General features: G+C 39.4%; 1 protein-coding gene across 7 annotated transcripts; it reads right to left on the bottom strand.

Moving 5' to 3' along the window:
- Nucleotides 1-27,534, bottom strand: LOC122023917 (transcription factor TCP20-like). 7 transcript variants are annotated; one of them, XM_042582347.1, is made up of 5 exons: nt 25,767-27,534; nt 25,586-25,676; nt 25,437-25,497; nt 3,183-3,297; nt 1-2,659 (listed from the first exon to the last, which is right to left on the bottom strand). In XM_042582347.1, exon 1 carries the CDS (start codon nt 26,760-26,762, stop codon nt 25,830-25,832), a length of 933 nt encoding a protein of 310 aa, XP_042438281.1. In that variant the 5' UTR covers nt 26,763-27,534; the 3' UTR covers nt 1-2,659; nt 3,183-3,297; nt 25,437-25,497; nt 25,586-25,676; nt 25,767-25,829. The 7 variants fall into 7 exon arrangements, with proteins under 7 accessions (XP_042438281.1, XP_042438275.1, XP_042438277.1 ...); XM_042582341.1 differs by having other exon boundaries at nt 2-2,659; nt 25,437-25,504; nt 25,586-27,533; XM_042582343.1 differs by having other exon boundaries at nt 2-2,659; nt 3,183-3,284; nt 25,437-25,504; nt 25,586-27,533.

Here is a 27,534-nt window from a genome sequence, read left to right as displayed (position 1 = left end):
CTTGGGATTCCCTTGCTCCTCTAGTAAATATCTTCCCTTTTAGGCCCCATAAACTTCCTCAAATATCCCTTGATCAACTCTTCGATTTGAATACATTCATTTGCATACATACAATTTGAATACCCCCTAAACTTCCTCAAGTTGATACATTTATTTGAATCATGTGCATGATCCCTCTTATACATCACAAACAGAATTGGTTGCGTCTTGGGAAGTAAATTCTAACCTTGATTTTCATAAACACCTTTGACTGTTGGATATCTCCTTTAACCTCTTTGATGCCATCTTCTTTCCCTTGATGAAACCTCCTTGGCTCCTCATTCTTTCTCAGTTCCAACTCTTCCATCTTCTCTTGCATTGTCTTATTAGTTTCATATTTACTTGCATTTGAAGCATGTCGTCGTAATAATGAGATGAATTTACAAATGGAGAGTGCAGAAATTTGCATCGTTTCAATGAAATTCGAAAGCAGTCATCAAAATAGCTAGATAAGAGTCGCATACCTGTCTTAGCATCTTAACGAACCTCTTCACAAACATTGAGAGCGGCTTGTCCCAACCCTTAGATGCCATCAATCTATCTGCACATCAATAGATCCTAGTACAACCCATAAAATAAGCTTTAAAAACTTTGACTAAGCTCCACAAAACTAGCAATCGCATAAGCAGTATCCGAGCACACCTTTGAGGCACCACTTCCCTGAAAGTCATTTGCGATTCAATACATCAATGCATTTGAATCACTCGCAAAGACATCAAGGATCTGAATATATGGATATCCTTTGATGAATATGTGTTTCGGCCATGTGTCTCTATTTAAAACTTGGAAAATATTTTAGACCTACTCATGAATCTCCAAGGTGAAATGAGTTACGACTTCAAGCCACATCCTACTTCCCACTACTCCCCATCATTCTATGTAGGGTTGCAAACGAATGAAACTCATAAGCTTTTTGAGCCAACTAAAACAATATTTGAATCAAAATTATTGAATTTGGTTCGAACTCAAATATGCACAATAATTTTTTATTCAAATTTGAATATATAATATTCCGTTCAATTGTTCACGAGCCACTGACAAGCTAAATTGTTAAATTGACTCTATTTATTTTTATTATATTGTACACAACTTTGGTTTGAATATGCTTAAATTAAGATTTAAATAACACGATCTGAACTCAAATTTAAGTCATTTTTGAAGTATAGTTTAATTCTACTTGAATCAAGGTTTAAACAATTTGAAACAAATCAAGCTCGAATTCCATTTCAAACCGAACTCAAGCCAAAATTATTTGTAATTTCGAACTTTGCATCGATCGAATGGCACTCATATTTTTTGAACTCGAACTTGGATATTAATATTTTTATATTATTTAATTTGGTTCGGTTCATTTGTACCCTTAATCCTATCTCATCTTAACTTCTTGAATATTTATATTTTTCCTCTCTATCTTTACATGCTCCTTGAATGCCTTTCTACTCATCAACCTCATATATAGCTACCTCTTAGCTCATCCATTAATTCGATATGGGCCTTCAGTACCTCCTTTTCACCTCATGTTAACTGCCACGGATTAAGCTAAAACTGATGATCCCAAAATTGAACAACTTCTTCGTAAATAGACAAAAGCTCCAAGTTGAGCTCCTTCCTACTTGGTTGAAGCCTTTGCCATCTTCAAATGACTAAATTTGGAATGTCAGCCAAGTTAATTTAGCTAAACTGCTAGGACTTGGAGTTGAAGATTGGGAGGAGTCGACTTTAGCTTTGCGATTTCGTGTAAGAATTAGCTGCAAGGGCAATTATGGGAAGAACGCCTATCGTAAATGCTATGCAGGTGAAGATGAGTGAATAAATCAAGATGGGGATGGACAATAAGTTCTTTATATTACCAAATCATCTAGGTGGATCCACCCTAACCATTTAGTGAACCCTTGATTGTCGATCAATTTGATCGAACACATGATATTCCCCCATTTGTTACATCTTGCAAACATAAATTAGGCTTCTTTTACATGTGATTTACACGAAGATCAGTGAGAAATTTTACCTACGTAGGATCCGTTCTGCTAACCGCTTTATCAAACATGAAAAATAAACCTGATCGGAGCTCCATGTCGTCGGCAACCAAATTGAAAACCCTAATTAAAAGTTATCCTTTGCACATCAATCCTGCACCTCAATCCTGATATATTGTACATCAAAGAAATAGAGATGCCAGGACTAGTAAATCGCTATAAGCAAATTTAAAGTGATCTTAATTGACATGTTATAAATCATAATTAACTCTAAATGATACCGTGATATTATTTGATGCCATAGTTGGAAGGAAAGTTAGAGATAAATTTACAAATGAATTAGAACTATGATCGGAATAAGAAACACTGTTTTCTCTTCAGCTAGAAAGTGAGGCTGTTCTGAAATCGATAAGTAGCAAAGAGAACATTTCATGCACAGTTTTAGATCCAAGAATAACAGAACAAAAATATGAAAGGAAGCAAATTTGAAGTGGTTTTATGGACAAATTAGCTCACTGAAACAATAACTACAAAGATAGACAGTTCATGGTTTGTTTACTAAAAGGTTCTCATACCGTTCACTTGAAGCATGAACTTTTCAATATGCACTTTCAATCTTAGCTGATAAAGAGCTCCTTTGGTACCTGAAATTTTTTTCAGTTAGTCTTCTCTATTTTCTAGATTTAAATTGTCACTATGACCTAATTCCTTTACCAGTTTGACGTCAGTCTAGTGTTGAAACATTGCGTCATCACAACAATTTTGCAAATAAATGTACTGGTAATTAACATTTTTGGAGTACATTCCATGGATGAGATGCTTTGCTACTATTGAAATACATTCTACATGAGTTTCAAAGTCTGAAGAAGATGAAAATTCCATCAAGGAAGAACAAATGGAGTTTTGCATGGAGTTCATTTGTATTTACTTGTCCATAACAATTCAAATGTTTACTTTCGAAGTTAAAAACACCAGATTACTGAAGTTAAATACACATGATCTCCTATAAATCATGATAATTAGATACCTATGAATGAAAAATCGAGAGGGCCAATAACCAACAAGTGAAAAATAATTCAAAGAGGAATGTTTCCAACCGATGCAATTAGTCAGTAATTGAAAGGAATACAAGAAATCAACATACTTAATGCAATATTCTTGTCTTACCCTTTATCTGAGTATCGAAGGCAATCCATGGATGAATAAATCGCTGGACATTGACCAGTGCCATCATCATCTTAAGTTGTGCAAGCATGGCACTCAACGAGGCTGTAGTAAACAACTGAATATAGATGGATCAACAGGAAGCAAATCTCTAACAGGAAAGAAACAAAAACAAGTTCCAGGGGCATGTCAATTCATGAGGCCAAAGATGCAAAACCAAACAAAAGAAAGTATTTTACGGGATAGTTGGGCACGATAAACTCTAAAATTTCAAAGTTCACTATCTCAAAAAGTTGTGATAATTCACAAGCATAATTTACCTTAAAAAGTATGACTGCTTATTATGAAAGAGTACAGTTGGTCCACATGCAGCTGTGCATAGTTTCAACGATCAGATTTGCTATTTTTTATTATTAGATGATGGATGCAAGATTGTCGAACAAAAGGAAAAGGATAAAGCTGACTTCCAGTAGCATGTACTTTTTTTACAAGGACAATCAAAAGACATCCTTCAACTAATATTTTGATAAATAAGATTTGAATTTTAAGTTGTCAAGGTTACCTGATTGACACCATATAAAATAGATGGTGAAGACCTTGAGGTGAATTCATTGTTTTAACAAGGGTAAATTACTAAATCTATCAGTTGTAAAAGATCTATCACATTTTAATTTTACCAAAAAAATATGATCTATCAAATCTATTATTCCATTTTGTCTTTTTATTTACCATTGAATAGAAGATCGGTTACCTGATAAAATAATACTTATTTTCCACTCAGCATGCAACTAAAAAATAAATCATTGCATTGGCAATGGATGAGTACCTCCCAATGCACAAACCTTCACCTTCGATGACAATTTCCTGTCTCCTTTCTGAACCACTGTTGCAGCACACCCACTAAGAGAGGTCGTCACCCCACAGAACTTTTGAGAATGGAGGAAGAGTGGGTGGTTGTGTGAGGTTAGCTCGCTGAATTAACAACCACTGTGATGGTTAGCTGAGGTTCCACTAAAGGCCAGCCATCACAGTTAAGGAGGAACGTGATCAAAGAGACAGGTCAGTGATGGAAAAGAAGAAAATAGAGGAAAGAAAGGATCAAAATAAGAAAGAAAAGAAAAGGAAAAAGGAGGAGAGAGAGAGGAAACAGAAAATGAAGGGAGAAGAAGAAAGAATAGTAGGAAAAAGAAAGGAGAAGAAGAAAGACTTTTGAATTTGATTTGAAGCTATAGACAATGATTTGGGAAGGATATTGTAGTAAGCAAATAGATAGAGAAGAAGCAAAGAAAGAGGAAAGACAGGAAGAAGAAATGGGTTGTAGAAAAACAAAAGAGAAGGGAGAAGATTATAGAAGCAGGGAGGTTGTAGATAGTAAGAGAGCTAGACTTGTAAAAGGCATTCAGGTTGTTGGAAATGAAGAGAAAAGAAAAGGAAGATTTAGAAAGATGAAAAAGAAATAGAGGAAAGGAGTCGAGGCTCATTGGAATCTAGAGGAAGAGAGGGAAGGACAAATGGATAGAGAACTGTACCATGCTTTGCTTTAAAAGGGTAAGACAATGGTTGTTCACCCATAGTATAAGCATCCTTCTTAATCTTAGAGTCATCTGGATACCTAGGTTTTTGCTTGTTCTGTTATATATTTTATTTGATTATAAAATTTGTCTTGTAGCACATGATTGGATAGGAATTAGTGATCAAATGGAAACATTTTAGAAATTCAAAGAGACCAAAGTAGCACTTATCACTTCTAAATTATTTGTATAATTGTTGTCTGTATTTTAAATGAGTACAATATGAGATAATAGATAATTGAAAATATTGTATACATTTCTGTTAATTGTTATATTGAAATTCAACTTGAAAACTCATGTGATTGATTTAGTCGTCTTAAGGTGGCGGCTATCATTGAACCGTCAATATAGATTATAAATTTTTATGTCCACAAGGTATGTTATCATGGATATTGTGAATGGGGAACTAATTGGGGTAGCAGTCTAAACCTAAGATGATAACGACATTTCATTTGGTCCCCTTGGATGAGTCTAGTGGCAACACCGACTCATGCTCTACTTAGAGTGTGACAGATTTAATATATCAGAGTGTAGATGGAGTTTATGATTGAATACTATTTCTGCTTGTTTAGTTAAAGATAAGTGAAGTTGCAATATCTTGATAAATAAATAGTTTAACTAGAAACTGATGATTTAATAAAAGATGAGTTAATTGCTCGATTAAATGTTTAACTATAGCAAATTACCAATTGAAGTTCAAACAACACTACTAGTTAAATATGATATTTAAGTATAATCATCAAATCTTATTCACTATTCAAATGGGTTTATATCTGTGACCAAGATATTTACATTTTAGTGTCTAAGGCATGGTGATTGCTTTGATCCTAGACACAATAGTGTAATTATTGTGTATGACCCTTTATATGTACATATGTATGTATAAGACCTTCAATCTTAATTTGTATAAACTTGATAAGTTGATCTCTGTACATATAATAATTATAAACCAGACTTTGTAGATTATAAGTTTTATATGATGAAAACATCCTAATTCTCATTCTTTGTGATATTTCTTTATGATTATTATGCTTCTACTTGAATTGTGCTAGTGTTTCAAACTAATAAGATCATAATTTAAATTAACTGATAAATTTTGCTTGTTAGTCAGTGAACTTCTGTGTTAACACAAAGTTTAGTTATAATTGCATCAAAATTGAAAGAAAACTAAAATGTAATCTTAATTATATTTAGTTAAGTTTATTGTGGTATATAAGGGAGACGTACAAAATTGTGCAAACTATAGGGGTATTAAACTAATGAGTCATACTATGAAACTTTGAGAAAAAGTAATAGAAAAAAGATTAAGGAAGGAGACAACAGTGACAGAAAATCAATTTGGGTTCATGCCTGGAAGATCGACAATATAACGACCCGCCTTCTACTACTAAACTGTAAGGCGAATCGCTACAGTTATTGTTAAACTATACTGTGCGGAAAGCTAGGCTAATTAAAAATTTTCTACTAAACTGATCAAAACTTAAGGCTCTGGGTGTACCTAGGAGTTGTACACTTGCTAGGGGAGACAACCTATGCCTCCCGGATGGCCAACTAGCTGTAATCAGGCATTTCAATCGATCCACAGATCGATTGGGCTGTCGGATCGATCACGGGATCGATCCAGCTTGATACTGGCACGGTAGAAGTCTCCGGATCGGTCAGCAGACCGATCCAAAAGCTTTCTCTTCTTCCGTCGCTTCTGTACGCACCTGGATCGGTCTGCCGACCGATCCAGGACCTCACTGATCGGTCGGACTGACCGATCAGTGAGCCTCCGTGCGTCTGATGCGTTGGGCGCAGCTGGATCGGTCTACCGACCGATCCAGGAGCACCCTAATCGGTCGGTAGACCGATCCAATGTCTCACTGGATCGGTCGGCTGACCGATCCGTGAGCTCTGTATCTGTCTGGATCGGTCGGCTGACCGATCCAGTGACACAGCCAGGCCCTGATCGGTCTGAGACCGATCAGAGTTCTGATTTCGAATCTGAACTCTGATTTCAGCCCCTGGGTTGTGCCAAGACTCCACCTATCAACTATCCCATGCATGATAACTATTCTAACAACATGTAATAACAATTTTAGACTTAAGCTATTGTAAGGTTCACTGGTTCATGGCATTTTAAGTCACTAAACACATTTAACAATTGAAAGTGTATGAAAGTAAAAACTGCTAGAGTTCTAATTGGTTAAACTTGCTAAGTCCCCTAAGGACCTTTGATTCCGGTTCCTGCCACACACACCATCTTTGCATTGCCCTCCAGCTTCCTCTGTTAGTCCATCTTTCCTTTACCTTTATCTGCAGTATAAGGAAAAGTAGAATCTGTAAGCTTAAAGTTTAGTAAGAAACCATCTACCTCACAAAATCATGCATTCGATGCAATATGCTTTTAAATTATGCTATTTGAAAATATGCGCTGAACTTGCTAAGACATGGTATACTGAAATCGTAAGGCATAACATATAAGCATGGCATAAGCACTGGATCATATCGTAGCAAGCAATAAAACACTGAACTGAACATAAGCTAAACTAACTGAAACTCAATCTGTAACTGGAAACCAACTCAACTAGCATAATTGATTTTGAGTTTTGAAATCTAATATATAATAGGTGAAAATACTAAACATGCTGTTGGGCCCGGCAACTGTACTTGCTGTGCGCGCATCCCTACTAGACCCGGGGTTGCAAGTCCCGAATTTAGCAGGGTTGTCTAGGCTATCTGAACCTAGGGACGACTGTGGGAGTCCAACCCAATGGATATCTAATCCAGTACAGTGCCACTGAAAATAAAATACTGATATCTATAGCTAACTGATATAACATGCTGTTTCTAGGTTATCTGAACCTAGAGCTAGGTTATCTGAACCTAGAGGCGACTGTGGGAGCCCACCCATTGGACCGTAGTCCCATAAAACTGAACTAAACTAATGTGATGGTTTAAATGCCTCTAATGCATTTAACTGAGCTATTAAACATAACTGAGGTGGTATTTAGCTACACTAACATTTTACCGAACACTTGGTGTGCTCCAACTCTCTCCTCTAATAGGGAGATCACCTCTAGGCACCCGACAACGTCTAGAATCTCCAACTAAAGGAGACAACGTGTCCGGCCCGTCTAGAGGTGTTCAACTAGATCCCTAAATCCTCGAGGAGGGTTTAAACATACCCTATGTGCCGGAAAACCTGCATATAGCTAAAACTAATGCGTATGAAACCAAACGGAGCTATTATACCGCAGGTGAGGGGTTTCTTACCTCTTGATCGTAATTTCTTACGATTCTATTCGCTAGAGTTCCGGTGGAGATGATCCTCTCGACGATCCGATCACGTCTTCGCGTTCCTCTCGCGGAGAAGAACCTCTTTCGTGTTGGAGTCGTCGCCGGAAGGTGAACCGATGGACCTTGGGCTTGGTGTGCCGTGCGTGAGGAAGGGGAGAAGAAGAGGGGCGCCGGCGTGAGGGTTTGAGAGGAGAAGGTGCCGAACCAAAATAAAAATAACCCAACTCCAACTTAAGTTTATTATTTATATTAAGTGGTTTAATGAACCCAACTCTAATATAAATATATTTGGTTCTCCTTTCTTTCAGCACGGCCCTGCTGGGTTCACCGGTTACTAATCTTATCTGTAAACCATAGGTCTCGGGTTCGATTCCCGCCTAAGCTATTTTACGGTTCTAATTATTTTTGCTACTTCCGATACTCGGAAAATTCCGGAAAAATATCTAAAAATTCCAGAAAAATCTTAGAATAACTCTAAAATAGTTTTGAGAATTTTCGGGCGTTACCTTATAAAAAGTTCGTCCTCGAACTTAGAACAATTCTGGGTACTTCTGTCTCATGCTGGCCTCTGTCTCCCAAGTCGCCTCTGCTGCTGTGTGATTTTGCCAGCTGACTTTGACTAATGGTACTTCCTTGTTCCGTAATTTCTTTACTGCTCGGTCTATTATCTGAATAGGCCGACTGTCATAGCTGAGATCATCACGGACCTGTACCAACTGGGGCTCAATCACCTGGGTGGCGTCTGGGATATGCTTCTTCAGCATGGAGACATGAAATACGTTGTGGACGGCTGACATCTCCTGAGGTAGCTCTAACTCATATGCTACCTTGCCTACTCTTTTCGTGATAAGGTATGGTCCCACATATCTAGGAGCTAGCTTGCCCTTCTTCCCAAAACGCATGACTCCCTTCATGGGAGCTACTCTGAGGAAAATTGTATCCCCAACTGAAAACTCTAGGGATCTGCGTCGTGTATCAGCATAGCTTTTCTGGCGGCTCTGTGCTATCTCTATCCTCTGGCGGATCTGCTGGATGGCTGCTGTGGTATCTGCCACTAGATCTGTCTGAAGCTCTAGTTCCTTCTGTTCACCACTCTCATACCAACAGATTGGTGATCTGCACCTCCGCCCATAGAGTGCCTCATAAGGTGCCATGCCGATAGTGGCCTGATAACTGTTGTTGTATGCAAATTCTGCTAAACTCAGATATTTGCACCAACTTCCCTTGAAGTCTAGGGCACACGCTCGGAGCATATCTTCGAGTACCTGATTTACTCGCTCCGTCGTCCGTCTGAGGATGGAATCTGTCTTGAATTTCAATTTGGTGCCCAATCTGATTGTCGCACTCCCGAAGTGTGATGTGAATCTGCTGTCTCTATCTGAAATGATGGTTCGTGGGACTCCATGTAGTCGGCGATCTCCGGATACAACTGAGCTGGCTTCTCCATGGAGTAGGATATCTTGATAGCTAAAAGTGGGCTGATTTAGTCAACATGTCATTACCCGGATGGCATCAAAACCATTCGTGGTTCGGGTAGCCCCACTATGAAGTCCATCGAGATATCCTCCACTTCCATTCAGGATCTGTATAGTGCAGAACTCCTCCTGTCGTGATGTTACGCCTTGACCCTCGGCGGGTGAGGCGGATGCTAACATATCTGGCGATGTCTCGCTTCATCCGGGCCACCAAAACGTTTCTTCGGTCTTGATACATTTTGGTGGAGCTGGATGCATAGGGAGTTCTGTGAGCCTCATCTAAAATCATCTCCGTAGCTCCTCCCGATCTGGAATACAGAGTCTATCACCAAAATACAACACTCCGCTATCGGACACTCTGAATTCTCTACTTTCTGATTCTGTTAGCCCTTGCTTGATTTTCTGTATTTCAGGGTCCTAATCCTGAGCTGACTGAAAATATCACCAAGCAAGGTAGACTCTAAGGTCATAGTAGAGAGCTGTCCGACAATGAGTTCGAGACCAAAATCCGCGATCTCCTTCTGTAGGGGTGGTGACATGGCTGCTAGAGATAATAAGGTAGCGCTGGATTTTCTGCTAAGTGCATCTGCTACCCTATTGGCTTTCCCTGGGTGGTAGAGGATGTCTATGTCATAATCTTTGACCAGCTCTAGCCACCTGCGCTGTCGCATATTCAGATCCTTCTGTGTGAAGAAGTACTTCACTGATCTGTATACACTCTGCACTGAGCTCCATACAAGTAATGTCTCCAATTTTGAGGGCGAACACTACTGCTGCAAGCTCAAGATCATGAATAGGGTAGTTCTTCTCATAATCCTTGAGTGGAGGCATAGGCGATTACCTTGCCATCTTGCATCAGCACTGCTCCTAATCCCAATTTAGAGGCGTCACTATATATATCGAAGCTGTCCGTATTTTCTGGCCTAGAATAGGTGCGCTAGTCAATCTCCTCTTGAGTTATTGAAATTTCATGATCCTCATCCCTTGAAATTTCTTGTTCTTCCGGTGAGAGTCGGTGGGAGGCTATCTGGAGAAGTCCTCTACAAATTTCTGTAATATCCTGCTAATCCCGGAAAGATCTCGCTGGCGTTCTTAGGTCTCCTCCATTTACTGCTTCTATCTTTCTGGGATCTACCATAATACCATCCTTTGAGATGGCGTGACCCAGGACACACGATTTAGCCAAAACTCACATTTCGTGAACTTGGCGTATAGTTGGTCTGCTGAAGGGTCTGCAATACTAGTTTCAGTGCTCTGAGTGTTCCTGAGTTTCTGAGTAGATAAGAATGTCATCGATAAACACAATCACAAACTTATCTAAATACTCCTGAATACCCATTCATAAGATCCATGAATGTAGCTGGAGCATTTGTCACACCAAAAGGCATGACTACGAACTCGTAATGTCCGTATCGGTCACGAATCTTGTCTTGGTATATCACCTCCTTGACTCGACTTGGTGATATCGATCGAGGTCAATTTTGAGAACACTGCTGCTCCCTTTAGCGGTCGAACAAGTCATCTATTACGGGAAGAGGATACATTCTTGATCGTGACTGATTCGATGCTCGTAGTCTATACATAGCCGCATGCTTCCATCCTTCTTCTTCACGAATAGCAGGCGCTCCCATGGTGAGTGACTAGGCGCTCCGGGCATTGTCCTCACGTCTCGGAGTATGTTAATTCTGCTGGAGCCATGCGGTTGGGCGCTTTGGAAATAGGATTGGTGCCGGGGAAGAGCTCTATCTCAAATTCAATCTCCCTGTCTGGTGCTAGGCCTGGTAACTCTTCAGGGAAGACTGCTGGGTAGTCACATACAACTCGGACCTCTGTTAGCTGTTGGTCCTCGTCCTGGCTGGTAGTGACTACATGTGCTAGGTACCCCGTACATCCCGAATCCATCAACTTCTGTGCCTTCATAGCTGAGAGAAATTTTCTGGCTTTTCTCTTTGGTTCTCCGATGTACTCGAGATGTACTCGAACTGGGTTTCTGTTTACGACACTCTATGGAAGCACCGTATCTGATCAGGAAGTCCATTCCAAGGATGACGTCGTAGTCAGTCATTTCCAGCAGGATCAGATCACAAAAGAGTTCCCGGTCTGCTATAATGACTGGCACTGCTCTGAGCCAGTGCGTCGATGTCATGACCTCTCCTGAAGGTAGTGCCGTCAGAAACTGACCACTGAGTACTTCTGGGGGTATTCCTAATTTCTCGGAGAACATCCTGGCTATATATGAATGGGTTGCCCCAGTATCAAATAGAACAGTAGCACTATACTGAAAAATGCTAATCTGACCTGTGACGACTGTCGAGGCATTTGCTACGTCCTCTCTGGTGAGTGAGTAGATCCTCGCGTTCGCCATAGCTGGAGGGGCTTCTAATCGGCCCTGGCTGATGAGTGGACCTTCTAGAGCACTGCATCGATGTAGCGTGGCTGCATCTTGGATCTGCTTGTGGTGAGGAAGACCGGTCTTGTTCGGGCACTGCTTGGCCATGTGCCCTTCTTGTCCACATTCAAAGCATCCTCGTGTGCCCTTGCGACAAACCCCTGGGTGGAATCTCCCACAAGTGGCACACTTTGGATAACTGGGTCGCTTGCTAGATGGTCCTCCTTTTGAGTCACTCCCTGATTTGCGCTTGCTGTTGGAGTTCCCTTTCCAGTTGGAGTTGTAGCCTTGCTGTTTTTGAGTGTGAGAGTTTCCTTGGCCCTTGGACTCTGAGGAGACTTGCTTCTGCTGCTTTATGCTGTTCTGGTAATGCTCTGTGGTCAAGGCACTGCTCACTAACTCCTCTGTGGTTTGTGGCCTATGTATGTCACCAGTCACGTTTATTGCTATCTCTGGCCTCAGCATCTTGAGCATCAACCTGATTCGTTCCTTTGACTAGCTCCGGGCATAGACGAGCCAACTGTTGAATTTCTTCACGGCTTCCTCAGCTGAGAGGTTGACGAAACTCGATGAACTCGTCGTAATGGCGATTTGTACCCACATATGAAAGAACTCCTCAAAGAATTCTTTCTCAAAGTCACCCATGTCATACGGTTCCTTTGGGCGCCGTTCGATTCTTTACCACCACGTCGTGCGTCTCTGTCGAAGGAGGCACACTTCACCTTCTCGTGTTCGGGCCCGAAGCTCCATCGTGCTCTCCGGTGTTTTGAACCAGGGCTTGTGCATCCCATGGTTCACTAGCGCTGAGAAGTTCTCTGGCTTGACTCGCGCCATGGATCGGATAAGCTTCCTTTCTTGGCTCAGTTGCTGGCTGGGTCTTTGGTGCTGTAGGCTGGTGGTGGAACCTCTAAGACTACAGGAGTCGTCAAATTCGGTTCGGGGTGACTGTGGAGGTATTCTGGCGATTAGCCTTTAAGGTGGCTATTTCCTGTTCTTTCACTAGTTCTTTATGCTGAGCCACTAGTCTTTGTAGATGCGGAGGAGGCAGGCATGCGCCTCTTGCTGGGGCTCAGTAGCTAGTGCCCTTCTAGCTGGGCGTCCTCGTGCCATTTCTAAAGACATAGAGAACATAGGTATAACTAACACTATCACAGTTATCTAACTACTGATATCATGTTTAAACTATCACATACTAACAAGCAGTAGGTATATAAACATGAACTGTAATAATGAACAAGAAGCATAAATAAAGTAGAGGTGTTCTTACTTGGAAGCTGTAGGCACAATGCTGATGTGTGTGTAGGAAGTATGGAACACTGCTCTGATACCACTCTGTAACAACCCGCCTTCTACTACTAGACTGTAAGGCGAATCGCTACAGTTATTGTTAAACTATACTGTGCGGAAAGCTAGGCTAATTAAAATTTTTCTACTAAACTGATCAAAACTTAAGGCTCTGGGTGTACCTAGGAGTTGTACACTTGCTAGGGGAGACAACCTATGCCTCCCGGATGGCCAGCTAGCTGTAATCAGGCATTTCAATCGATCCACAGATCGATTGGGCTGTCGGATCGATCACGGGATCGATCCGACGCCTCTACGGTAGAAGTCTCGGATCGGTCGGCGGACCGATCAACTTTCTCTTCTTGGTAAACACATGCGCTGGATCGATGCTGGCCGATCCGGGACCTCACCGATCGGTCGGATGACCGATCGGTGAGCCTCCGTGCGTCTGATGCGTTGGCGCGCCGGTCGGCTTGACCGATCCAGGAGCACCCTAATCGGTCGGTAGACCGATTAGTTCACTGTCTCTATGGCCTTGGATCGGTCGGTGACCGATCCATGAGAATCTGATAACATACTATATCTGTCGGATCGGTCGGTGGCCGATCGATGTGACCGAGCCACGATCGGTGCGAGACCGATCGAGTTCTGATTCGAATCGAACTCGATTTGACCACAGGTTGTGCCAAGACTCCACCTATCAACTATCCCATGCATGATAACTATTCTAACAACATGTAATAACAATTTTAGACTTAAGCATGAGTAAGGTTCACTGGTTCATGGCATTTTAAGTCACTAAACACATTTAACAATTGAAAGTGTATGAAAGTAAAAACTGCTAGAGTTCTAATTGGTTAAACTTGCTAAGTCCCCTAAGGACCTTTGATTCTGGTTCCTGCCACACACACCATCTTTGCATTGCCCTCCAGCTTCCTCTGTTAGTCCATCTTTCCTTTACCTTTATCTGCAGTATAAGGAAAAGTAGAATCTGTAAGCTTAAAGTTTAGTAAGAAACCATCTACCTCACAAAATCATGCATTCGATGCAATATGCTTTTAAATCATGCTATTTGAAAATATGCGCTGAACTTGCTAAGACATGGTATACTGAAATCGTAAGGCATAACATATAAGCATGGCATAAGCACTGGATCATGGCAAAGCAACCAAATAAACATTGAACTGAATATAGGCTAAACTAACTGAACTAAATCTGTAACTGGAAACAAACTCAACTAGCATAATTGATTTTGAGTTTTGAAATCTAATACATAATAAGTGAAAATACTAAACATGCTGTTGGGCCCGGCAACTGTACTTGCTGTGCGCGCATCCCTACTAGACCCGGGGTTGCAAGTCCCGAATTTAGCAGGGTTGTCTAGGCTATCTGAACCTAGGGACGACTGTGGGAGTCCAACCCAATGGATATCTAATCCAGTACAGTGCCACTGAAAATAAAATACTGATATCTATAGCTAACTGATATAACATGCTGTTTCTAGGTTATCTGAACCTAGAGCTAGGTTATCTGAACCTAGAGGCGACTGTGGGAGCCCACCCATTGGACCGTAGTCCCATAAAACTGAACTAAACTAATGTGCTGGTTTAAATACCTCTAATGCATTTAACTGAGCTATTAAACATAACTGAGGTGGTATTTAGCTACACTAACATTTTACCGAACACTTGGTGTGCTCCAACTCTCTCCTCTAATAGGGAGATCACCTCTAGGCACCCGACAACGTCTAGAATCTCCAACTAAAGGAGACAACGTGTCCGGCCCGTCTAGAGGTGTTCAACTAGATCCCTAAATCCTCGAGGAGGGTTTAAACATACCCTATGTGCCGGAAAACCTGCATATAGCTAAAACTAATGCGTATGAAACCAAACGGAGCTATTATACCGCAGGTGAGGGGTTTCTTACCTCTTGATCGTAATTTCTTACGATTCTATTCGCTAGAGTTCCGGTGGAGATGATCCTCTCGACGATCCGATCACGTCTTCGCGTTCCTCTCGCGGAGAAGAACCTCTTTCGTGTTGGAGTCGTCGCCGGAAGGTGAACCGATGGACCTTGGGCTTGGTGTGCCGTGCGTGAGGAAGGGGAGAAGAAGAGGGGCGCCGGCGTGAGGGTTTGAGAGGAGAAGGTGCCGAACCAAAATAAAAATAACCCAACTCCAACTTAAGTTTATTATTTATATTAAGTGGTTTAATGAACCCAACTCTAATATAAATATATTTGGTTCTCCTTTCTTTCAGCACGGGTTCACCGGTTACTAATTTTATCCGTAAACCATAGGTCTCGGGTTCGATTCCCGCCTAAGCTATTTTACGGTTCTAATTATTTTTGCTACTTCCGATACTCGGATTTTTCCGGAAAAATATCTAAAAATTCCAGAAAAATCTTAGAATAATTCTAAAATAGTTTTGAGAATTTTCGGGCGTTACAGAAGCTATACATCTTCTTAGACAATTAATTGAAAAATATCGGGAGCAAAAACAAGATCTACACATGGTATTCATTGACTTAGAAAAAGCATATGATAGAGTCCCAAGAGAAATTATATGGCGAATTTTAGAAAAGAGAGGTGTTAGCGTAACATATATTGAACTAATTAAGGATATGTATGAGGATGTAACGACCAGAGTAAAGACTTCAGACGGAGTAACTGAAGCATTTCCAATAAAGATAGGGTTACATCAAGGATCAGCTCTAAGTCCCTATCTTTTTACACTAATTATGGACGAACTCACTGCACACATTCAAGACACAATACCGTGGTGCATGTTGTTTTCAGATGATATTATTTTGGTAGATGAGACACGTGAAGGAGTAAATGCTAAGCTAGAATCTTGGAGGGAAACACTAGAAGGGAAAGGTTTTAAGGTTAGTAGATTAAAGACAGAATATATGGAATTTAAGTTTAGCAATATTAGAAGTAATGAAACAATTGTTAAGATAGGAGAGGACGAGTTGCCTGGAACCGAGCGATTTAAATATTTAGGATCATTTTTACAAAATGATGGAGGGATTGAGAGAGATGTCTTACATAGAATACAAGCAGGATGGGTGAAATGGAGGGGAGCGTCGAGTGTTTTATGTGACCGTAAAGTACCTCTTAAACTTAAAGGTAAGTTCTATAAAATCGCAGTTAGACCTGCTATGTTAATGGAGCTGAATGTTGGGCTATGACTCGAGCACACGAGCAGAAGATGAGAGTTGCAGAGATGAGGATGTTAAGGTGGATGTGTGGGCATACGAAGATAGACAAAATAAGAAATGAGAGTATTAGAGAGAAAGTCGGAGTTGCATCTATTGAGGAAAAACTTCGAGAGACACGTTTAAGATGGTACGGACATGTACTTAGACGACCAATAAATGCTCAAGTTAGGCGATGTGAAACTATGATAAACATGCATATCAAACGAGGAAGAGGAAGACCAAAAAAGACTTGGTTAGCAACAATAAAACAAGATAAAATTTATTTAAATATAGATGATGATATAATAGGAGATAGAGCTCAATGGCGTAAAAGGATTCATACAGCCGACCCCACCTAGTGGGAAAAGGCTTGGTTGTTGTTGTTGTTGTTGTATTGTGGTATCCACATCTCATTAAGACATTATAAAATTCATTGATGTGGATAGTTGTCTTTTGATATAACTATTATTAGTTGATATTTTGAGTGTGAAATAATAACAATGGAGACTCTACAGTGGATTTCTAGTACATATTAGAAGCCATAAAAAAGTGATGCCAGTGTTAGATGAAGTTTAACTTTTGACTACATGTAAAGTGCATTAAGCTTTTAACTATGAAGTTCATGGTGCCATCCCCAAACTAAAGTAAGATATTACATTTCACATCGACTATTGGAAAGTCATATTGCAATTAGTAAATCAATGAAGTTTGTTCAATAACTCAATGTTAATTAATTAATCATTAACTCATTAACATAAATACTTTGTTTATGTAGTTAGCATCACTTTAGAGTTGATCTTTTCATACTGTAATCTTTTTCATAGTTGGCAGTACACATTATAAAAATCGTTTTCTCACCCATTGTAAATACTAATGCTGCTATACATATTCTTTCCTACTTCTTTGTATGTAGACTTATTTTATAATCGAACCACATGCCTTATTTCAGAAAGAAAAATACCAAGAAACTTCCTTTGTCAAATTCCTTTTCAAGTTTTGGAGGAAAGTAAAAAAGATATTACTTCCTCGTTGTCTATCAAGCTAAATGTCTGACATAGATACAAATTCATATAAATAAAGTTTAATGTTAAAAGCGAATATAATACCTTGATGTTAATTTGTTCCTGTTTATGCAACTTCGCCTTTAGGGGTTGATATCAATTGCATACTTCGACCTAGGGTATGAAATACTGTCTACGGTTTTTACCGTTCCGCCGGACGGCCGAAACCGGCACGAGAGTCGTCCCCGTCTCGGCGACGCCGGAGGAGACGCGGGACGACTCCAGCGGCGTCCCGCGACGCCTTTGGCACTGAAGGCGTCGTGCGTGACGCCTTCGGCACTGAAGGCGTTGTGTGTGACGCCTTCGGCACTGAAGGCGTCCGGCAGGGTCGCCGGACACTTCCGACGACCCTTCCAGCGCCACCGGAGGCGTCCGACGACGCTTCTAGCGTCGTCGGACGTACGCAGGTTTTTTTTTTTCTTTTTTTAATAATTATTTATTTTATTAAATTAATTTAAACAATTCCTAAGGAGGATGTGTGATATTTCAAAGAGGCTTTTATAAACCCTAATTAAATTATCCTAATAAAATATATAAAAAATATATTTAAAATTAAAATAAATTAAATAAATTTTATTAATTAATATTCTGAAAAAATATTGTTTTAAATTTTATTTAAAAATTTTAAAAAATATATAATAATTCTTATTTATATTCTAATATATTTTTTATTATTTTAAATTTCATTTAATTTTTTTTAAAAAAAATCTAAAAAAATTTTAAAAAATCTAATAAATTATATTTATATACTGATATTTTTTTTTAATTTTTTTACTTGATTTTTTTACTATTTAAAATATATATTATTTAATTAATAATTAATTAAATGAATAAATAATTAATTTATATAATTATTATTAATATAAAGTAATATCTTATATTAATTTATATACTTATTATTATTATTATTATTATTATTATTATTATTATTATTATTATTATTATTATAGATACTTTCATTTTAATTTGAATTATTGATATATCAATTCTATTTAAATAAAACTATTTTTAAGTAATTTTTCTAAATATTAAATTATTCAATAATTGAGAACTTATAATAAATCAATATATAATTTATTTTTATATACACAATAAACATATTTATCTTATAATTACTATAGATAAATAAAAAAAATACCGAAACTGTATTGACACGAAACGATACGATACCGAAACCATATCGTTCCGGTCTGAGACCGAAACCTCGGCACATGTTGAAATTTTAAACCTTGCTTCCACCAGTAGTGTGTGATATTTGTAGTCATCTTGTTGGGGTTCAATCAAAGTCCCACGTTGGAAAGATTTGGTAAAGATTATGGGGTTAAAAAGATGGATGATATCTTCATTGGTATGAGACCTTTTGGGGAGAGCTTAAGAGCAAAGTCATGAGGGTCTAGGTCCAAAGTGGATAATATCATGACATTATGGAGATATGTTGACATCATTTGGGTACAACAAATGGTATCAGAGCCATGGTCCAAACCAGATGCCATGTGGGGCGGCCTTGAACGAAGTTGAGGGTGGGCCCGGAGTAGGTCAGGATGATCGGATGCTTGCAAGGATGCCTAGAGCAGGTCAGGATGACTGAATGCTCACTGGGAGGCTCGAAGTAGGTCAGGGTGACCGAATGTTCGTAGGGAGTTCGGAGTAGGTCAAGGTAAGTAGATGCTTGCGGGGAGGCCTGGAGCAGGTCAGGGTGACCAGATGCTCGCGGATAGGCCTGAAGCAGGTCAAGATTGACTGGATCTAACTGCTTACGGGAAGGCCTGAAACAGGTCAAGGTGATTGAATGCTCACGAGGGGACCCAGACCATAAGAGTAATTATGGTCTTTCGTTTGAGGGGAGGATTGTTGGGGTTTCAATCAAAGTCCCACGTTGGAAAGATTTGGTAAAGATCATGGGTTAAAAGGATAGATAATATCTCCATTGGTATTAAGGCCTTTTGGGGAGAACCCAAGAGCAAAACCATAAGGGTCTAGGCCCAAAGTGTATAATATCATGTCATTGTTGAGATATGTTGACATCCTTTGGGCACAACACATCTTGCTACAACTGTTAGGATGTATACTAAAAACCTAACTTTTTGTATAAACATTTATTTTGAAATAAAAATCACATTGGTTAAATGTCTGCATTTAGTAAAATGCAGTTGTCCATTTAATTTATATTGTAGATAACATAGTGTATGATGTCACACAGAAGATCATGTTATCAGTTTCTTATAAATTATAAATAGTAACTCACAACCAAGATGGATTGGGACAAACCATTGGAATAGTTATAGTGTAATTTGGTATTAGTTTATCTTGACTATAAAATTACACTAGTATACTATGTGTGTATTGAGCAGGACCATTTGAGGTTGTTTCTTTTTATACTGACTGCATAAAAGAACATAACCTCTGTTATTATGGATGTGCATACTCTTAATCCCGATATAATAACAAGCACATATACTTAGTATTTATTTTTTTAATTTATCAATGGGTGAGATTTATTCGTTAAATCAATAGGCCTGATAAGTTGGGAAATAATATTATTTATATAGTGTGTTGTTGATTATAGAAGGAAACTGTGTCTTAGTTATCTAGGTTGATGATGTCACCTTGAGGAGCTCATAAGGATTGTCATGTAAACCCTGCAGGTGGACTTAGTCCGACATGACAATGAAGTTGAGTAGTACTACTCTTGGAGCTAGATATTAATTAAGTGAGTTATCAGTAACTCATTTAATTAATGGACATTCGATATCTTAAACACAGGAGATTAATGCACTCATGATAAGAAGAAGCTCATAATGTAATATGGGATTGGTGCGGTAGTTCAATAATAACTCTTTAGTGGTATGAGTTATTATTGATGAATTTGAGTTGGGTGTTCGGGTCGAACACAGGAAGTCAAAGCTCATTGGGAGGCCAAAACCAATTCCTCCTCTCGGTCCCTGTTGTAGCCTCTATATATAAAGCCTTGTATCCACCTAAGCCCATCTTCTAGTCCATGTTAAGGTCGCCCAAGCACATCTTAGTGTCCAAGATATGGCCGGCCAAGCCTTGCTTGGTGCCCAAGTAAGGGGTCGGCCACAAGGGAATTAAAAGGGAGTTTTAGTTTTTAAAATCTTTCCTTTTATAGCCATCCTTAAAGGAATTTAAAAGCGAGATTTTAATTGTAAAAATATTTCCTTTTATAACCATCCTTCAAGGGATTTAAAAGAGAGATTTTAATAATAAATCTTTCCTTTTATAGCCATCCACATGGTTTTAAAAGAGAGTTTTAAATTTTAAAATCTTTCCTTTTATAGCTATCTGTTTAAAAGAAAGATTTTAATTTTTCCTTTTTTGTAGTTATCTATAATGTTTAAAAAAAAATATTAATTTTGACAAAACTTTCTTTTTTTATAACCATGATTTAAAAGAGAAGTTTTAATTTTTTTTTTTTTTTTTGTAGCCTTCTACATTGTTTAAAAGAGAGAGATTAATTTTAAAACTTTCATTTTGTAGCCATCACAATAGGAAATTTAAAAGAGAGAGATTTTAATTATTATTAAAATTTCCTTTTTTGCCATGATTGGAATTAAAAAAAGTTTTAATTATGTTTAAAACTTTCCTTTTTAGCCATTACCAAGGATTATAAAAGAGGATAGATGGTGCCTTAGAAAAAAAAATAATGATCTACATGATTCCTCTCTTGTTCTATCCTTGGTGGTCGGCTCCTCTCTTTTCTTCTAAAGCTTAGGGCCGGCGGCACACTTTTGATTCCATTGGTGGTCGGTTGCTTGAAGGAGAAGAAGAAGAGAAGAGGGACTCTACCTTATATATCCTTGGTGGCCGGTGGTTCTTTGATTCCTTGGTGGCCGACCCTTCTCTCTTTCCCTTCTTCCTTTGTTTTCTTCTCTTAAGGCCGGCGGCACACCAAGCTCCATCTTCTTATGGCCGGTTTGCTTGGAGGGGAAGTAGAAGAGAATAAAGTTTCCTATTTTGGCATTCCTTGGTGGCCGGAATTTCTTGGAGGAGAAGAAGTGGTTCAGGTGGATTTCATCTTGGTAGATCGTCGCCCACACGACGTCCAAGAGGAGGAGAGGAATACAGCAGAAGATCAAGAGGTCTTTGTTTACAAAGAAAGGTATAGCTAGTTCTTAATTCCGCAGCGAAACTAGTTTTTCTTTGTATGGATCCTGAAATACCAACACAAGAAGCTAACGATTTCGTGTTTCATTTTTTGTGTTTCGATTTAGTGTTTTGATCTTGTGCTTCTATTGAGGTCTCTGTAGTTAAATCTAGGGTTACTGTAAGAAGTTTAAATATCCAATTTTTTTGAAAGGCTTTGTCTAGAAAGTGATGGATGATCTCATACCTAAAAAGGTCGAGTGTCTCGCCATGTTTAACCTGGAAGTCAATCCTTGAAATAGATATTTAATCAACTTCTGTAACATGAGATGAGCTTGGATTAATAATGTTAAGTATCGTTTGCAATCTAAGTTTTAACTACTGAAGAACACATGAGTTGAACTTGAAGTAAAAATGTTAAGTTCCGTTTCCAATTCAAGTTTAACTCATGAGGAACACATAGGTTGTTAGGAAAGTTTTGTGCTTGTACAAATTTTTGTACACGGGAAGCAGAACGGAATTCCGAGTAGCATCCAACAACAACAACCTAACCAAGAGTTAATTGGTATAGCCATAGATTCCACTAGATATAGTACCAGAGTTGCGCGTCTTCTTTAAGTAATTCTAAATTCTAATCTTGAGACTTGGTAAAAGTCAAAGATTCAACTAGATACAAGGGTTGTGTACCTTTTCTAATTGAGTAATTCAAGTTCTATTGGAAAACTAAAGTTACAAATTAAAAGTTGCTTTTCCACATTCTACCACATAATTTTCATCCTCTCTTTCAAGCAAATCACTTTACCAATGTTATTGTTTTAGTCATTATTGAGTGCAAATGGAGCTTGCAGAGCTTGATAGAGTCAATTTGTTTGAATGATTTGTACTCAATAGCTCAGAAGTCCGTAACATAACGAGATGAATTTTGAAGCAAGGCAAAAGATGGAAAGGAGCAAGCTTAGTGAGTTTGGTGTATTTGGGGGAGCATAGGTACGCACAACACAAAGTGGTTGTTGGCCTAATAGCTTGATTGCTTGTACCGGCGTAAACTTGGTAGGCCAAGTGAGAAGGAGGGCACATTAGAGTAAGCTTGGATAATTTAGTGTATCTAAGGTAATGAAGGCTTGAAGTGAGGTGAACTCTAAGACAAACCGACAAGAGATAGACCCAACAGGTGAGTGGTGAAAGAGGACACGGTCAAACCGGTTGAGAATACAATCAAAGTCTCACGTTAATCTTATTGGATTACTAGGTTAATCGAATTAGATCTTAAAGTTATTAGATTAAATGGTTAATCTAATATTTATTTGGGTTTTTCAAATAAACCAAAATCAAATGAAGCTCACATTATTAGATAATATCTTAGTAGATAAGATTTGACCACATTATTAGATAAAATCTTATTAGATAAGACTTGGCCACATTTTATTTTAGTCTTATTAGGTAAGATATGGCCACGTTTTATAAAGTCTTATTAGATAAGACTTGGTGGTTGCGAACATGTCTTATCTGATAAGAAAACCCTGAAAGTTAGGGTTTTATCTAAACTTATATATATGCATGGTAGCTATTACTATGGGTAATATATCGTGATTCTCTAATTGTGCTCGTGAGACGGGTAGCAATTGTTCTTGTGTGGATATCACTAGAGGCGCGAACATACTAATCGTGCTGAGATTAGTCATTAGAGGATTGATTTCAACACGATTAACAAGCTTTGAAGAATGTAATATTTCTATTCGAGCATGTCGATTGAAAGGATCCAATCAACTTGAAGCATAAGTCAGTCCTTGGAAGAAATTCCCAATCAACTACTCAATTAGTCGTTGGCTACACAATTAGTACTATTGCTTAAGCCGTTAATTTGAGGCTTTCCTCTCGACTACAAGCATACAAAATAGAGCCATTAGAGGACTTTCTATAAAAGCTTTTCAAGAGCTTTGGGCTAGCATGGTTCCATGGAAATGAACTTAAAACTCCTAAACTCCTCCATACAAGTGTCTACACTACTCAAAGGTCTTGAAGGACTTGGACAAGGCTAAAGGCATCAACTCAAGCTTTTGGTAATTTCTTTTGCTTATGTTACATTTCATCATTTATATTTAAGAGGAGAGTTGTATTGAAAACACAACTTAGGAGGCATTGTAAGAGGGTTATCTCATTACTTCTCATGAAGGGACTCGATTATTGAAATCTTTATAGGGTCTCATTGACGAGTTATATGTCGTGGATTAGAAGCAGGATATGGGTTTTATTTGTATTCTTATATTTCCACTACATATTTGACATGAACAACCATACACACACAAGCACCTCATGCAATACAAACAAATTTGATTGTCTTCGTATCTTGCAAGAAAGTTTTAATTTATAGGCTCCATCTATTCATCCTTCCCTTTTTGCCGATGAGCACCACATTCACACAATCCTACAAACGACAGAGAGCAGCAAGCCTTTTCAAGGCTAATGTGGTTTCAATCAAAGGCCAGTGGTAGCTAGCTAAGGAGCTCTATCCTTTGTAATAAAAGAAATAGAAAAATATTGTGAATAAGAAAAAAAAAAGAGAGAGAGAGAAATGAGGATAAGCTCAATAGAAGGAAGGGAAAGTAAAAAAGAAAAAGGAAGGAAAAGAAAGAATGAAGAAAAGAGAAAAATGGAGAAGAAGAAAAAATTAGAAGGAAGAAAATGGAAAGAATACGAAGAAAGGCAGAAGGAGAGACTGCTGGTTGTGGGATTTAATTAGAAGTTATAGACAGCAATTCTTATCTACAAGGTAAGAGTTGAAATATTGAAAATAAGCTTGAAATAACTAGTGTTAAGGTGGAGGCTATCATCTATTAGTCCCATTCAAAGTATTTGCTTTTTATCTAGATTTAAATCACCAGAGTTCAATACTATAATTATAGCCCTTTACACTAAGGTCAATTATGGTTGTAGTCTAACCCTAAGATGATATTCCACTGATTAATTCAAATTGAGTTATGGTTTATTATGCCACTGGTTTGATTTGTGTGAAATAATATAGTTGAATAGTTTTTATTAGTATTGTTGAGTTTTGTCTGAGTATGTATTATTGTGCTACTATGCTATGGTATAATTTATCTTGTGATATATTCATTATACAATTTGACTAATCATGCTTCAACCTATTCATATTGTTACTACTGTTTTATATATCTATATGTTGCTCATGTAGGGTATATTGGTGTCTGCTCATGCAACTATCTTGAAGGGTGACAAGTTAATAACCCCATTCCCTCTTAAGAGTTGTTAAAAGCCTTGTTCTCACATTGCAAGATTTCTACTCATCGTCCCACTTTTTTCAACATCATCACAATTTAACATTTGGTCTGACAATCAATATTAAGATTTTCAATTTTACGAGCTCCATAATACAAGGACAAAAATTGTAACAAATTGCATAGCAAATACAGATAAGGGAAAATTTTAATATTATTATTTTGATAATATTAGTAATCAATGCATTTCATAATCAAAATTTTTACTAACATTCATTTCATATTTGAAGCATGAAGTGGTAATCCGTTCGTCTATGCTCAAAGTAATTCAATTAGTAAAGAATGTCATTAATCAATATCCATCTTTCCATAGAAGATCACATTAACAGAATAAATAAACAAAGCATCATTTCAATTTTTTTTTTCTTATAGAACAACTGAATCATGGAAAAGCTGTTGCTTTGTGACCAAAAAGTCACGGGTTCGAATCCTGTTTCGTCTCTTGCAAAAAGCAAGGTAAGGTTGCGTACAATGGATCCTTCTCCGGAACCCCGCATAATAGGAGTTTCATGCACCGGGCTACTCTTTTTATAGAACAACTGAATAAGGCACTCACAACATATATATCGTTGAACAAGATAAAACTCGACTTACAGAACTAGATTTAAATGACTCAATAAGCTGCATGCCCAAATATCTGGCTCTGCCTCTAGACCTGCACGCTGACATCAAAAAGTCATTAGAGTTGGAATCTGATACCGGAGAAGAAACTATTTGCATGAACTAAAACATAGCAAGTATACCGGAATTATGAATATGCAAATGAAGATTGCAGACTAAGGAAAAGGCAGAGGGAAGAACCAATCAGCCAGTTCTATGGTGACTGAATAACCCCTGTGTCATTGCTCTTCTTAATACAAATCGAAGTCACGCAGACGAAATAAACCAACTAATCAAGAAACATAGAATATTTGCTACTCTCACTGGCTAAACATTGCATGTTTCATTCTGTTTGATCATCAGATCTAGGTTGAGGTCCTCTAGAGCCTATTTTGACTCGCACAAATCGTCGCTGGCAGAGAAGGCCTGCTGCTGCTGGCGGTTGCAAAATTGCTCGCTCTCACCAGAACCAGCTGCACCACTTATATGCCCAATTTGCGAGTAGAACTGGTTCAAGGTCTGTGGGTTGATCATTCCAACATGCCCCTCCTGGGAGAGGCCGAGCTCTAACCCGGGCACCTGCTGCCCATGCGCGGTTAGCATCGACACAAAGCTCATTGTGCTCATGTCATTGCCAGTCAAATCCAGGCCATGCACCCCCGATTTCTGTACGAATCCGCTCATCGAAGAGCCATTGCTGCTGGCCGCAGTCCCAAGTCTGGAACTTGACTCCGCTGCCGGCGGTGGCCCAGAGTGGAACAGTCCGGATTCGAGGACACCATGAGGCAGCAGCAACCCTGGAAGGGGGGGCCGGGCAAAGTTAGCAGACCCCAGCATGGTCCAAGGGGCGGCCGCAGCTCCCTGTCCTAACTCATCGAGCTTGGGGTGGATCCTTGTAGCGGCCGTGGGGGCGGCAGGGCGGGAGATAGAACCGGCGGAGGCGAGTGCGGAGGCAGGGATTGTACCTGTGCCGGTGGAAGCGATAATGGAGGGCTCCGCCTGCTGGAGGAGCCACTGTATAGTCTCCCCGTCGGACTTGTGCCCTAATTCTCTGGTAAGCTGGAAGATCCGAGCGGCGCAGAGCGCGGGCATCCGGACCCTTCTCCCCCGGCCCTCGACCTTGGTGTGCCGATCCTTGTTGGAGCTCCGCTTCGGCGCAAGTTGCTTCCTTTGGCCATCCTTCTCCGCCGCCACCGCGGCGGAAGGCAAAACATCCCTGCTTTCTGATACATCCGGGCTCGGATCTCCCTCATGCGTCGGGGGCAGGCCCAGGGCTTGCTGGAACTTGATGACCTCCTCATGCCGATCCGATGACTCCATGCCAACACGGATAGACAAGAAGGGAAAAGCTGAGACTTCGAAGGCGAGAAGAAATCCCCAGAGAATAAGGAAGCTGACACCAAACAATCAAGCACAGATTAAGATTTAAAAAAAAAAAAAAAAGAATCCCAGCTTTCCAGGTTTCTGCACCGCCCTCTCCTTCCTCTCCCCTCTGCCTTCTTTCTCTTCTCTACTTGAAAACCAACAGCGCTGCGCTGCAAGCGATGGGCTTTAATAGGGATTTGGCTGCACGCATTCCATGCTGCTGCAGCCGGCAGATAAAAGGAAAGGCCATAAATGATAACCAGGGAAGGGAATATAATAGTTTCTGTGTTCGGCAATGGAGTTTTGGAAATCAAGATCGCGATTTGCAGAGATTTAGAGTCTGCCTTAAATTCACGACTGCCCTTTCTGTGGGAGTTTGTGTTCATCTTGTTAGGTTGGGGCACGAGACCACAGACTGTGAGACTGGTTGCCATCTGACTCCACTCCTGAAGCTGACAAAGTTAGAAAACAAAAAAAGGCTTGCCCTTTTTACCTTTCGCCATTGCCATTGCCATTGCCAAGGCCAAATGGCCAATGCCAGCCATTATGACTCTCAGCAGGCAGCGTTTTCCTTCACTGGCAAGGCAATACAGTCAGATGCTCAGGGTGTGTCTCACAGCCTATCCACACTTGGCATCTGGCACCGCTTGAAGATGTCATTCCTTCTTCCCTCTTCCTTCTTCCTTTAATCTGAATCGTTTTCCGTTTGGCTTTGAACACGGTTTAA

The sequence above is a fragment of the Zingiber officinale genome, chromosome 9B (assembly GCF_018446385.1).
Source record: "Zingiber officinale cultivar Zhangliang chromosome 9B, Zo_v1.1, whole genome shotgun sequence".
In the NCBI taxonomy this organism is placed as follows: Eukaryota; Viridiplantae; Streptophyta; class Magnoliopsida; order Zingiberales; family Zingiberaceae; genus Zingiber; species Zingiber officinale.
This window is presented reverse-complemented; position numbering and strand designations above follow the sequence as displayed.

What these genes read in the sequence shown, in the direction of transcription:
- LOC122023917 (XM_042582347.1), bottom strand. Translation starts at nt 26,762, where the DNA reads ATGGAGTCATCGGATCGGCATGAGGAGGTCATCAAGTTCCAGCAAGCC.